Source organism: Cololabis saira, chromosome 19 (genome assembly GCF_033807715.1).
Source record: "Cololabis saira isolate AMF1-May2022 chromosome 19, fColSai1.1, whole genome shotgun sequence".
Lineage (NCBI taxonomy): Eukaryota > Metazoa > Chordata > Actinopteri > Beloniformes > Belonidae > Cololabis > Cololabis saira.
In genome coordinates, this window is record NC_084605.1 from 26,042,616 (window position 1) to 26,054,433 (window position 11,818).

Consider the following 11,818-nt stretch of genomic DNA (forward strand, 5'->3'; position numbering starts at 1 on the left):
TTCTTTTCCATAACAATTCAGCACCTGGACCAGAAGTAGCTGTGACGTATTTGATTGTGTGATCTAAACGAAGAAGACAACAACACTAAAGATGTAGAACATGGATGAGATGATATATGTGCTGCTGGGTCTGTGGCTTGTGTTCGATATCAAGTTAAAAAATGAGAGTGAGAGAAGCTTCAAGTGGCGACGCTTTTTAATTTCTTTTAGTTTCATTTTCATTTCATTTATTTATTTATTTATTTATTTATTCAAACAGGTTAAAACAAAAACAAAATAATCAGAATGCATAAAATATATATACTGAAAAAAACAAAAAAAAAACAAAGAACAACAAAGAAAACCATAAGCAAAACAAAGCAAATTAAAGAGACACATCTATATGTAAATAAATATTTCCTGTTTGAAAGGGTGTAGGATGAAGTTTCAAAAAACTTTTCTAGTCCTACCCCTTCTAATGTTCTGTTTTTACCGTTTCTTCATTTCACACAACTTATAAAAGAAAAGCATAAAAGAAAAGAAAAAGTGGTTCAGCTGAGCAAGGCACTTTGGTCACTGGCTGTCAGTTCATGTGTCCATTTCCATTTTGTATCCATTAAGAGTAGTGTTTTTAAAGATTTGTTTAAACTTACTTAGTGATTTGCATGATTTCATTTCATCTTTACAGTTATTCCACAATTTGACTCCCTTCACTGATACACAATGGGTTTTGATGTTTGTTCGTACATGTTGTTTTTTAAAATTACATATTCCCCTGAGTTTGTCTCGTCGCTGCTGAAAAGTCAGCTGGAGCCGTGAGCAGCTATGAAGAGACAGAGCTCCTCGTAGATCTGGTCGTTCCTTATCACCCGTCTAGATCCCTTTTTTATTTCTCTCCTCAGCCACCAGGTTTATGAACATCTGCACCTCAGAGTTGGATCATGAAACAGACTTTTGCGCTGCCATTGGCTGTCGAATAAAATAAACAAGAATCCGTCAGAGCCGCTCTTTTGCTGATGTCACATCCTGACTCAGACGTCTGACTCCCAACCCCCCGACCAATCGGTGGCCTGTAATGTGATGATGTCAGATACAACTCGACTCAACCGCTTAGAACCTTGGCGGAGTAGTTACAGAAAAAGTATCTACTCGGCACGGGTATACCCCTGGTGGAAAAGAACCAAACCGAGCAGAGTCGAGTCAGGCTGAGTAGGTACTAGTGGAAAATTGCCATTAGTTTGCTTCTTTTGATTTTAGTCTAAATAATCCCTTTAACGCTGTTTTTATTTGCGGTGACTCATGGGTTTGGAGATTCCTTTCTAATCTGCAACCTCTGGATAAAGCTGTGGTGTTTTTTTTTTTTCTGTTTCTGTCTTTCACACTGTCCCTGTGATCCCCGTGTAGCAACCCTAACAAGCACCCGGACCACACCCTTCGTAGAGGCAGTAACACCTTAGGTAGAAAGCAGCACACCTCACCTGCCTTCCAGCCTCCTTTACCCCCTGTGGAGGCTCAAGGGCTTGCCCCTCAGCCCTCGGCTGAACCACAGCCACTAGCTCCAGCAGGGGGTTCGGGGCCTGAGCCTTCGCAGCATAGCTTGACACAGAACCTGGCTGCTCTTGCAGCTGCTCAGCAGCTTCTAGCCCAGCACACAGAGGAGCTCAGGTAAGAGGTGCTTCACTGCGTCTCTGCTGCTGGTGGGGATGACACTGCATGCTTCACAGACAGACACGCATGCTTTTTATGTTCTCACTCTTCACACCGTTGGAAGACAATAATGTGTTCTTTTTGAATAGTTGATGTTTGATTAGTTAGTTGCCGAAATGACTGAATGGTAATTTTGGTTGTGCATGTTGTTTCTCCCACAAAGCCACGAGTTTACTCGCACCACCACCAGTTGCAGCTATGCAGACTTGTCTGAAATCAGCCCACAGAAACAGCTCAACAATAGCCTCTGTTATTCTAATAGTCGCTCTCTGGACTTCCCATCCCTCTGCTTTCCTCTCAAAACCACTGGAATCAGCAGGAACCTCACACTAACTGGCTCAAACTGCTCTGAATAGCCGGGACTTTTTTTTGCCTGTTATGAAAAGACTGAAGGTTGTCTTTGAAAGGGAATATTTCCTTTCATCAACTCAGTCTGACAGATTACACGCTTGAGTTTTATACAGTGTTCTTATTTGTTCTTACAGACTCTGTTGGTGAAGTAAATTTAGATGAGACAGACCCGGGTTAAATGTGTCGGCTCTACTTTTGGAGCAAAAGTTTGCTTTTTGGAATACAGCTTTTAAATCTCACTTTTCTTAAAGTCATTCAGTGATGCATGTCATCCTGCACTTTCAGTTAGTTTTGAAGACTCTGAAAAAGTGTGTTTTTCTTGTCTTGTCTAAAGCAACCCAAAGCTACGGGACTGCACGCCCGCTGCGACCCCTGTCCCTCAGAGAAACGGCTTTGGAGGAGGTGGCCAGGCCGCCGGGCAGCTGGCCACCGGGACCTCGGGGGCGGGGTCCATGGGCCCGAGCCCACACATGATGCGCCGAGGTGCGAGTCTGTAGTCTTATTAATATAATCAAGTCATAATGTATCTGAAATTAAATGTTTCTGACGTGTCTGGAAACTGTTGAAAGAAAAGAAAAATGGTTTTCTTTTTTCTAACACTATATTTATTGACATTTTTTTCAATTATTACAACAATACAGTTATCTGTTAATAAAATGTACAATAAAATAAAAAAAAAACAATGAAAAACACACAAGCATAGCAGACATAAAGATACAGAGACAAAAACAACATAAAAAAACATTACACACAGAACTCAAAACAAAAGAAAAACAAAAGAAAAACAGAATCCTCCCTACATTATCATTCAACAGAATCATCCAGTACAGGTCCCAATGGATTACTCCTCATAAAGCGCATAAACTGTCCCCAGATTTCCCAAAAGTCATCAGATTTCCCTTTCATGGCATATGTCAATTTCTCTAATGCAAGACAATTTGAGAGTTCTTTGTACCATTGCTTGATGTCTGGTTTGGCTGGTTCTTCCAAAACAATGCTATCGTATGTTTCGCCTGGAGAAGAGAGTAAGTTATCATACTCTTCTTTTTACTGTTTATTTTTAAATGATCAGGAAATATACCTAAGATACACAATTGTGGACAAATAGGAATATCTTCTGAGATAATCTGGGATAAGATACAAATTACTTCTTTCCAAAACTTTGCGATCTCTGGGCATTGCCATAAGCAGTGACATAATGTACCCCTCTCCACGTTACACTTTACACATTGTTCCGGTATATTAGGATCAAAATGATTAAGTAGAGAGGGAGTAATATACGTTTGCATAAGCCACTTGTACTGTAATAACTTGTACCTGAAAACGGCTTTCATCGATAATCACAAAACTTACTGTGGACTTCCAGGTACCAAGAAGCAGGCTCCCGCCCCCCCAAAGCCGAGCAACCCTCCCCCCGGCCAGCCCTGTAACTCAGTGAACCACGCCGCCTCTTCGGGCTCCTCCCCCAGACCCCTGTCCAGCCACTCCCCCACCTCGCCCCTGTCGCCCACCCCACAGCCCTGTGCCACGCCCCGCCGTCACTCCAGCAACCAGCCCCCGATCCACGCGCCCAGCCATCCGCCGCCGGAGCCCCCGACGCAGGCCAGCCCTCCGCCGCAGCCCGCCGCGCACGGCCACGCCGGCGGGGACCCGCACAGCGCCGAGCCTTCGCCTCCGAGCACGCCCACGCCACCGGACACCCCTCCACCCAACCAGGATGCCGCCGCTCCTCCGTCCCCGTCTCCCTACCAGTCGGGCTCGCTTCCTCGGCCGCGGCCCGTCCCCAAACCTCGGAGCAGACCCAGCATCCCCCCGCCGCCGCAGCCCAGCACCCTGGGCAGCGAGACCAACGGGATCTGCGCCTCCGCGTACAAGATGATAGGTGGGCATCCGTACTCGCTCGCTGCACGACTAATGCCTGACCTTACCATTAATTAACATCTAAACACTAATGTCTGTTGTGTCTAACACTCTTGCATTGTGATGCCTCCACAGGTTAGAGACGCACTTGTGAGAGGTTTGTTGGAAATTGACATTTAAAGCTAACAGCACCTGCACTTTACTGTTTCTATTCAAATCCTTTTCATCACCATTTTATTTTGACTGCTGCCTCTGTCAGATTTCTTACCTCTGATCCAGAACGTTCACCCTAAAGCATCACTGACATCAAGTGCAGAAGCCATTTCTGATGTGGAATACTCCAAAAGTAGAGGATGGACAGATATTAGCTTTACATCTGCGGGTGGGATGCCATTCACTTGAAATGGGAGGTTGTGGTTTTCAACACAGAAAACGATGTTTCAGAGGCTCTGGATGTTTAGAAACTTAAAAAATGTTCAGCTCCAGTTTTATGTCAGTTAATAAATGTGTTTCCAACTCCTTAAAACCATTCAATCATCAAACATGTCCTGATGCCTTTTTTATTTTGCCCTCAAGATACTTTTTTTCTTCGACATCAAAGAGGAAACTAAAATAACATTTAAACTTGTAGATTTACTCATTCACAAATAACTACTGAAAAAATAAGGGGACAGAAATGAAGAAAATGTAAAAAAGCAGCTCAGACACTGCTGCTCTGTCGATGAACTGATCAGATTATACTTTGCAGTCTGATTTATCGAACAGAAAATGCTCATGACTTCAGCTCAGGATCAATATCGCTGCTGGGGAAATAGCAGCGACTTGTTTGCATCCACAAGAAAAAAGCTTATTGATTTGAGTTGAAAGCCTTTAGGAACTACAATATAATGGATAAATGCTGGGTAATGTATTTTTTGATGTATATCGGAGCAAATTTAAAAATGAACAACATCCAAAGCTTTTGATTGCTGGTGATCTGGGCCTCGTATGCAGGGCTGGACGCTAAAAGAGGAACAGCCAATACAGCCGTCTCAAGTATCCTGATAGATGCTGCAGGAAATTCAAGTGGGTTTGAATGCAGAACTTGTTGAGTATTCGACACCAGAAATGGTTTCTCCAGCCACAAACCAGTCATCCTAGATGATACAGCAGTCTGCCATCAGACCATTCATCTGTTTTCACAGACGAGCTTCGACATCATCTAAGACGCTGAGGGTTTAAAACCGAATGATTCACATTTCAACAGAAACCAAGCACTTATGTCATTTTTAAACTTTGTTTTTCTCAAATATGAGGTATTGTGTAACGTCTGTAAGTTTGTTATGGAGTTTGAAAGCCTTGTGTCCCCTCACGAAGCATGGATAACTCCATCGTGCATGATTATATTTCACCTCATCACCGATGCACCCCCAGCCTGTCTGCACCAGCAGAAACGCACATTCATTACTCTTGAACGTAAACGGGGAATTTTCAGCTCTTTCACTAAACCTCACATTACCAAAACTGGACTCTTCTCTGCTTTCACTGCTGATCACAGTCGGAGAGCACACGGCGCCACCTGCTGCTGAGATGCCAGAGCAGCTCACTCTGCTGTCAAGTCTTTGCTGCTCTTAAAGCTGTGGAAAATATTACAGTTTGACTGGCTGGCATCGCTGCAGCAGCTTTAAATGCTCTCCGGCTGCACGTGTTTGTCATTATGGCCATTGTTCACATAATGTGGGCACGTAATCTTTTATAGGATGTGTATGGAGTGTTTGTGTGAGCATGGAAAACATTTACAGTCCTCGCTCAGACGAACTGAAATCAGCGAATGCGGTGATTAACATGATTATTGCTTACGTTAAGCTGTGACTGTCTGCTCCTCTGCCTCCTCAGTTGACTTGTCCTTCGTATTTCTCGCCGTCTAGACCCGATGATGTCTTTCAAGGGGCCGGGTCGAGCTTTGGTCCCTGAGCTCGCTGTGGACCAGCAGCCAGTGACGACCTCTTCCTCCCCCCCTCCCTCCTGTCTGCCTCATCCCAAAGACTGTGACCTGGACACTGAGAGCACTGTCCTATAAGGAGACGACGAGGACACACTCTGGTCCAGTACTGCATTGCTCCTCCTCATCTCTCTCTCTCTTTCTCTTGCAAACGCGCACACACACACACACACACCTACACGTACGCCTCATCCGTCGGTCCACAGCTCATATCTGCAGCCCTGGTGTCTGAAGGATAAATCCACTCTGGGTGATTTGTGTGATGTGATGCACTCTCTTGCTGTCATCGAGTTAAAAGGTCCACTTGTAGCGGTAACAGAATAGTCATTTCATCACGTTTCGTAACCAAAAAAACCCAAAGTATCTGGTCTGCATACATCACCAGCTCGTACGTCTGTAGCAACTTCTGCACACATGAGAGCATCGCTCTCTGAAGCCACTTGGATTCCAGGACTTAAAGCTCTAAGTTGATTGGTCAGTGAGCGACCAAAGAAAGAAAAACCTCTCACATCCCACAGTTGATTGTGTATAAGAGACCAAGTTAAAATGAGGGCCATTTTTCTCTGTTTTGTAGAGAAATTAATCAGTTTAGTTTATGCTGCTCTGCTCATAATCCAGCTGATGTAAGTTGAGAGGTGGATCATGGTGCGTAACTGATCAGGTTTGCTGAGTTAGAGACCTCCTCATGCTAGAGGCACGGAGCTGTTACATTGCAACACACACGCTGCCACCGCTGTGTTTTTACAGAGACGGGATCATCGAGGAGGAGGGAGTTGGGTTGCCAATTGGACACGGGCTGAGGAGACTCCTAAAATTCGGTGTGAGGCTTTTTGTATTTTGTTGTTGTTGAAAATGGCCTTAGAACAAAAACAAAGATGTATTACTGCAGTACAGAGAGGAGAAGGGAGGGGAAGAGTCCCAGGTGAAGTAGAAACCAATACAGTTGCTTAAAGTGTAGCTGGTGACTGCAGGTTTCCAGTCACCTCAAACACTTGATATACCCTCTTCTCTTCTTTTTTTTCTATATTGACCTCCATCCTTTTCCCCCCTCAATCTTGTATTTATTTACCAATTAAAACACACACATGCACAAACACACATATTCCCTGTGGCTTGACATAATTAATGCAGTCTTTTAATGTAAATCATGCCTTATCGGTTCCTTCCAGGACCCCAAAATAAGCATCATATATTTACTGTACGGAGGATATACTCTGCTCCTTGTACTACAGTATTTCTAAGAGGCTTTCTTGGTATCGGTTGTGTTTCAGGGATGTAAGGAAGGCTGTTTGACCCTCTGCTACAGACATCAGTTGTGCTTCTTGTATTGTTCCAAAAATGTGTATTTAGATGTGCTTTGGATGATGTCTTTGGATTGTTTCTAAGCCTGAGTTCAGTAGTCAGTATTTTGCCTTTTTTTTTTTTCCTCCATCTGTCGCAGTGTTTTTTTCTGCTCTGTGCCGAGCCATTACACACCACAGGCTGTGTGTGTGTTAGTGTGTTAGTGAGTGTGTGAGAGAGAGCGAGAGAGAGAGAGAGAGTTGAATGTAGTGAAAGGACAGTTTTGTTTTTTACCAGCCTCATCATCCTGGGCAGAAAGATGCAGAACCAGCTGATGCTGCGCTTTCCCAGATTCAGTGAGAGCTTTCTAGTGAACTGGTTTAGAGGGTTGTTATTATTTTTCTTTCTGTCTTTCCCACTGAGCTGAGAGCACGTATCGCTGTGTAATCTCAGTAGTGATGTGGTGTTAGATTTTGCCAGGTCAAAAAAAAAACCGCTTTGTTGCATTTTTCTGTGCAAGCCTTGCTTTGTTTGACCTCAGACAGTGTAGTAGAGTAGGCTCGAGAGAACCGAGCCGATATGGTACCGATGGAGAAAAAGTCTTTGATGCTGCAGTTGCCCTGAAAACAAGTTAACGTTTTGCTTTTCAGAGACAATCAAAGCATTTAAATCCCCTTCTCTTTCTCTGCTCCTGCACTTCGCTGCCTTATTCCTGTGCATCATAAGAGCGTGTGGTTGTCTCAAGATTCCTTAAGACAAATGCCATTAAACTAGAAATGATAATGCTGCATTTTCAAGTTCTATAGTTTTGTATGTATGCTGTCTGGTGGGCTTAAATATCGAATAAAACATGTAATATGAAAGCTTGGTTATATCCCCTTTCCAAAGAAAATAAAGTATATGAAGAAAATATGTCTATCTAGTCCTGGTTTATTGTCTTGTGGGTCACTGGAAGAGCTCCTGAAAACTTGCTTAAAAGTCAAATCTGTGTCATGAGCTCTGCATCTATCACTTTTCTTTTCCCAGTCAGCTTTGGATCAGAGAGCGGGAACATTCTGGACCATTCACGAAACATCTTTTACCAGTATTGAGAAGAGAAGCTGCCAGATACCCAATCTGAGGTCTGCCAGACGAGTGTTGATGGATGTCGAAAGGTTTTGGTCAGACTGCAACATTAACAGATGTGTACTTCCACTTATGCTTGAATCTGTTATTTTGACCCTTTTGGTTTCAGAAAATTCATTCATTTTTTTTCTCCCTTGAAGATATGCGATGTACAATCCAGATCCAAAAATGGAAAGAAAAATATATATAAAGTCGTCATCAGCGCAAGACCATAGATTAACGGGTAAAGTGGACGTCCTTCAGCTAGAAGCTTCATTGTTCAGTCCTCAACTGCTAATTTCTGATCCTCTATTAATGAAGCAGCCACAACCTAACCAAAACTTTTATATTAAAGGAGCAAAGTATTACATTGTGATTAGAAATAAATAGTGTATGGTTATGTAACCCTTTTGTAAGTATAAATAAATAGTCATGTGACAAATTATGATTATATATTTGTCTGCTGAGATAACTACCGAGTTAGCGCGTTAAATAACTCGCTTCGGTCTGTCCGGTCTTGTAATAGCGAGCATCAGTGGTCTCAGTGCAACATGACACGAAGTCGCACGGTTTGTGGGCGTAAATGAACGTGTCATTCATTTAGGTACCGACCCCAAGTTACCAATTTAGGATGTAAAAAAAACAACAAAAAGAGTAGATAAAAACAGAGCTAGAACCAGAGTAAATACAGTGCTTTCCCCCTTTGGAGACAACTCATGGACAGCAAAGAAATGAAGTTTGATGCAGAACGTGCAACGTTTCTTTTGGATTAGTAAGTAAACCCCTGCTATTTTTTGTTTGGTTAAACACTTGACGGTAGAGGTCAAGCTACAATGTCATCAGTTCAACTCAAATGTATTGATCTGGATTGTGTCCCAGCTTCCGGCAATAGATTGAGGCAGTGCTGGTGTGACAAAAATATTCAGCCAGTGCTCTTTTAAAGTATGATATATTTTATAGATCAAAAACATATTCTTTATTTGAAAGCAAACGAAAGGGTCCAATGGTCACAAGACATCAGCAACTTCCATGTAAACATATAAAACGGTTACAAAAGGGAACCAAAACATAAACCCAACTAGCATAACAGAAGAGTAACTTAGTTTAAACCTAAATATCCAGGAAGGAAAAATGCTACCAGCTGCACGTCTTAATACTGCACCAACATGCTATTGTGACGGGGACGAGAAAACACCGTTACTACACTTGTAGCAGCTACCACTGCGTTGTTACGGGGTCGTGGCGACCTGGTAAGCCTGACTAAAGCTGTGCAATAAGAAGTAAAACAAAATCCGGAGGACACACAAGCACACGGTACAGATGAAAATGATGAACGGTGCATAGAAAAACAGTGAATTTACCCCTCAATTGTAGTTCATCATTGTAATTACAGCACTCTGGATGAGTCATATCACCATGACAACAAGATAAACGGGAGATAACCATTTACATTAAAATATTTTAAGTTTTTTTTTTTCCCCAGACATTCATTCATTCACTCATTCATTCATTTGGCAGCCACACACTCACCTAAAGCAGGGCTGTATTCACAAGACTGAAAATGCTTTACAAAGTGCAGAACAGACTTCAGTCATTTTCACATTACACCTGGCTTTTATCTGTGTACTGCCAGGCAGAAAAAGGACGTTATTTATTGAATAAAACACTATCCCGATGACGCACTCGTGTATCATGTGCTGATGGAGCCAGCGTTGCCTCATTGTTGGAGTGTTCTGAATGGTGGTTTGTCAATAAAAGAGCAAATTAATTTGGATTTGATGGAGTCCTCGTATGATGGTAAAACCTGGACATGATCAGCAGTTTACTGGACGCATGGAGAGGTGGATAAGAACAATAAATATTTTTGTGTCAAAGTAAAGCAGAGATTCAGCACAATGCTGCCTGAAGATCAGATGTCAGCTTGGTGGTAAATGTATAAAAGCTAATGATTGAAGCATCAGCAAAACAATAAAAGCCTCATAAGCAAGTGGCTGCATAGTGCAGAACTCATACCACTGAATTATGAATTATTGATATGATTCAAAATAGTTTTTTTTCCCTATTTGAAATTTCAAGGTTTTGTAATTATTTCCCAGACAACCGTTGCATTGAAATGTTCTAACTTCATATAATCAGACAATATTTAAATGCTCTTAATGTAAATCTTAAACTCTTAATGGCCTTCCTTTGCTTTGATCTGGGTGACATTTTCCCCCTCTAGGAGGCGACACATCTTCAAATAATGGAGGTCCTTCAAATTAACAATAAATAAGATGGATAGCATCCTCTCTGGTATTCCAGATCAGCAATGTGGAAGTAACTCCAGTGTTTTACGGGTTTCATTATTTTCAAAGCCACTCCATGTAGCAATGCCAGTTCTGACCACACGGGGGCAGCATTTCACAAGAAAGCTCATCCGTCAGCTGCTAAACTGCACTTCTAGTGGGACTAAGAGGTATTGCAAGAAGTGTTGTCCGTAGACTGTATGTAACAATGGACGAAGCGTTTGGTCGTGTGACCCATCGCTTTCTGAAGACCGGTTTGCCACGGTGTGTATCGTATGTCAATCAAAGTTAGCTTTTTTCTCCCTGCTCCTTCAGCTGAACCCTGACAAAATATCTGCAGAGGTGCTGGGAAACATTTCCAGCAGGATAGATGGTTTAACATGTCGACTCAACAGCGAAATCAAAAAGTGCGGTAGCGTGATGATTACGGGTGAGGAAGTGATAACAGCCAGCGATTGGCTGAACCAAGTGCCAATCAATCATATTAGACAGTGGTGGACAGTGACGGAGTAAATTTACTTGAGTACTGTACTTAAGTACATATTCAGAGGATTTGTACTTTACTTGAGTATTAGTTTTCTTTGGTACTTATTACTCTTACTTGAATACATTTCCAAGACAAATATTTTTACTTTTACTCGAGTAAATCTCTAGGAAGGCTGAAAAGTACTTGTTACTTTCAGGTCTGCTCTTTTTTCTTCTTCCCTAAAATCCTATTGGACACAAGCTGTTTTTGTCAAAGGAGGAGACCTATCACAGTGCACGCTCTCCACTGGGATGTACGTAAAGCGGAAATATATCAAGCCTCCTCAAAACGATACCGCCAAAGTAGCCTGCGTTTGTCAAGACAGAGCCGCAACAAGTCAAGACATAGCCGCAACAATGGCTACGCCTGTGTCAGGAGAAGAAAGACAATCCGCTGAGTCTGAGTCTGATAATGAGCCGGACTCGGAGCAGGGACTTTCACTAAATCCTTGGCCGTATCTTAACTCAATGTTTGAGTTCGACCGAGTAAAAAATGAGGGAACAGACAAACCACAGACAAAATAAAAAAATTAAATTAAATTAAAATTAAATTTAAATTAAAAAATATAGTAATTTATTGATGTGGAAAATAAGAAATTTACTCTTACTCTTACTTTTACTTAAAGTACATTTAAAAGCATTTACTTTTGGATACTTAAGTACCTTTAAAAGCAAGTACTTTTCAACTCTTACTCGAGTAATATTTTGACTGAGCTACTTTTACTTGTAACGGAGTCAATTTTGA

At 42.2% G+C, this 11,818-nt stretch overlaps 1 protein-coding gene across 4 annotated transcripts in view; it reads left to right on the forward strand.

Moving 5' to 3' along the window:
- The window catches only part of arhgap17a (Rho GTPase activating protein 17a), a 40,315-nt gene extending 34,200 nt beyond the window's left edge, over window positions 1-6,115 (forward strand). For 2 of the 4 annotated variants that reach the window (XM_061709116.1, XM_061709117.1), the window contains 4 exons: window positions 1,384-1,644; window positions 2,372-2,520; window positions 3,404-3,919; window positions 5,805-6,115. In XM_061709116.1, coding sequence (XP_061565100.1) covers window positions 1,384-1,644; window positions 2,372-2,520; window positions 3,404-3,919; window positions 5,805-5,956 — 1,078 coding nt within the window. In that variant the 3' untranslated portion in view covers window positions 5,957-6,115. Of the gene's footprint in view, window positions 1-1,383; window positions 1,645-2,371; window positions 2,521-3,403; window positions 3,920-4,032; window positions 4,055-5,804 lie in introns of all 4 variants that reach the window. The other 2 variants (XM_061709118.1, XM_061709119.1) reach the window with 2 other exon arrangements.
- The last annotated feature ends 5,703 nt before the right edge of the window (window positions 6,116-11,818 follow it).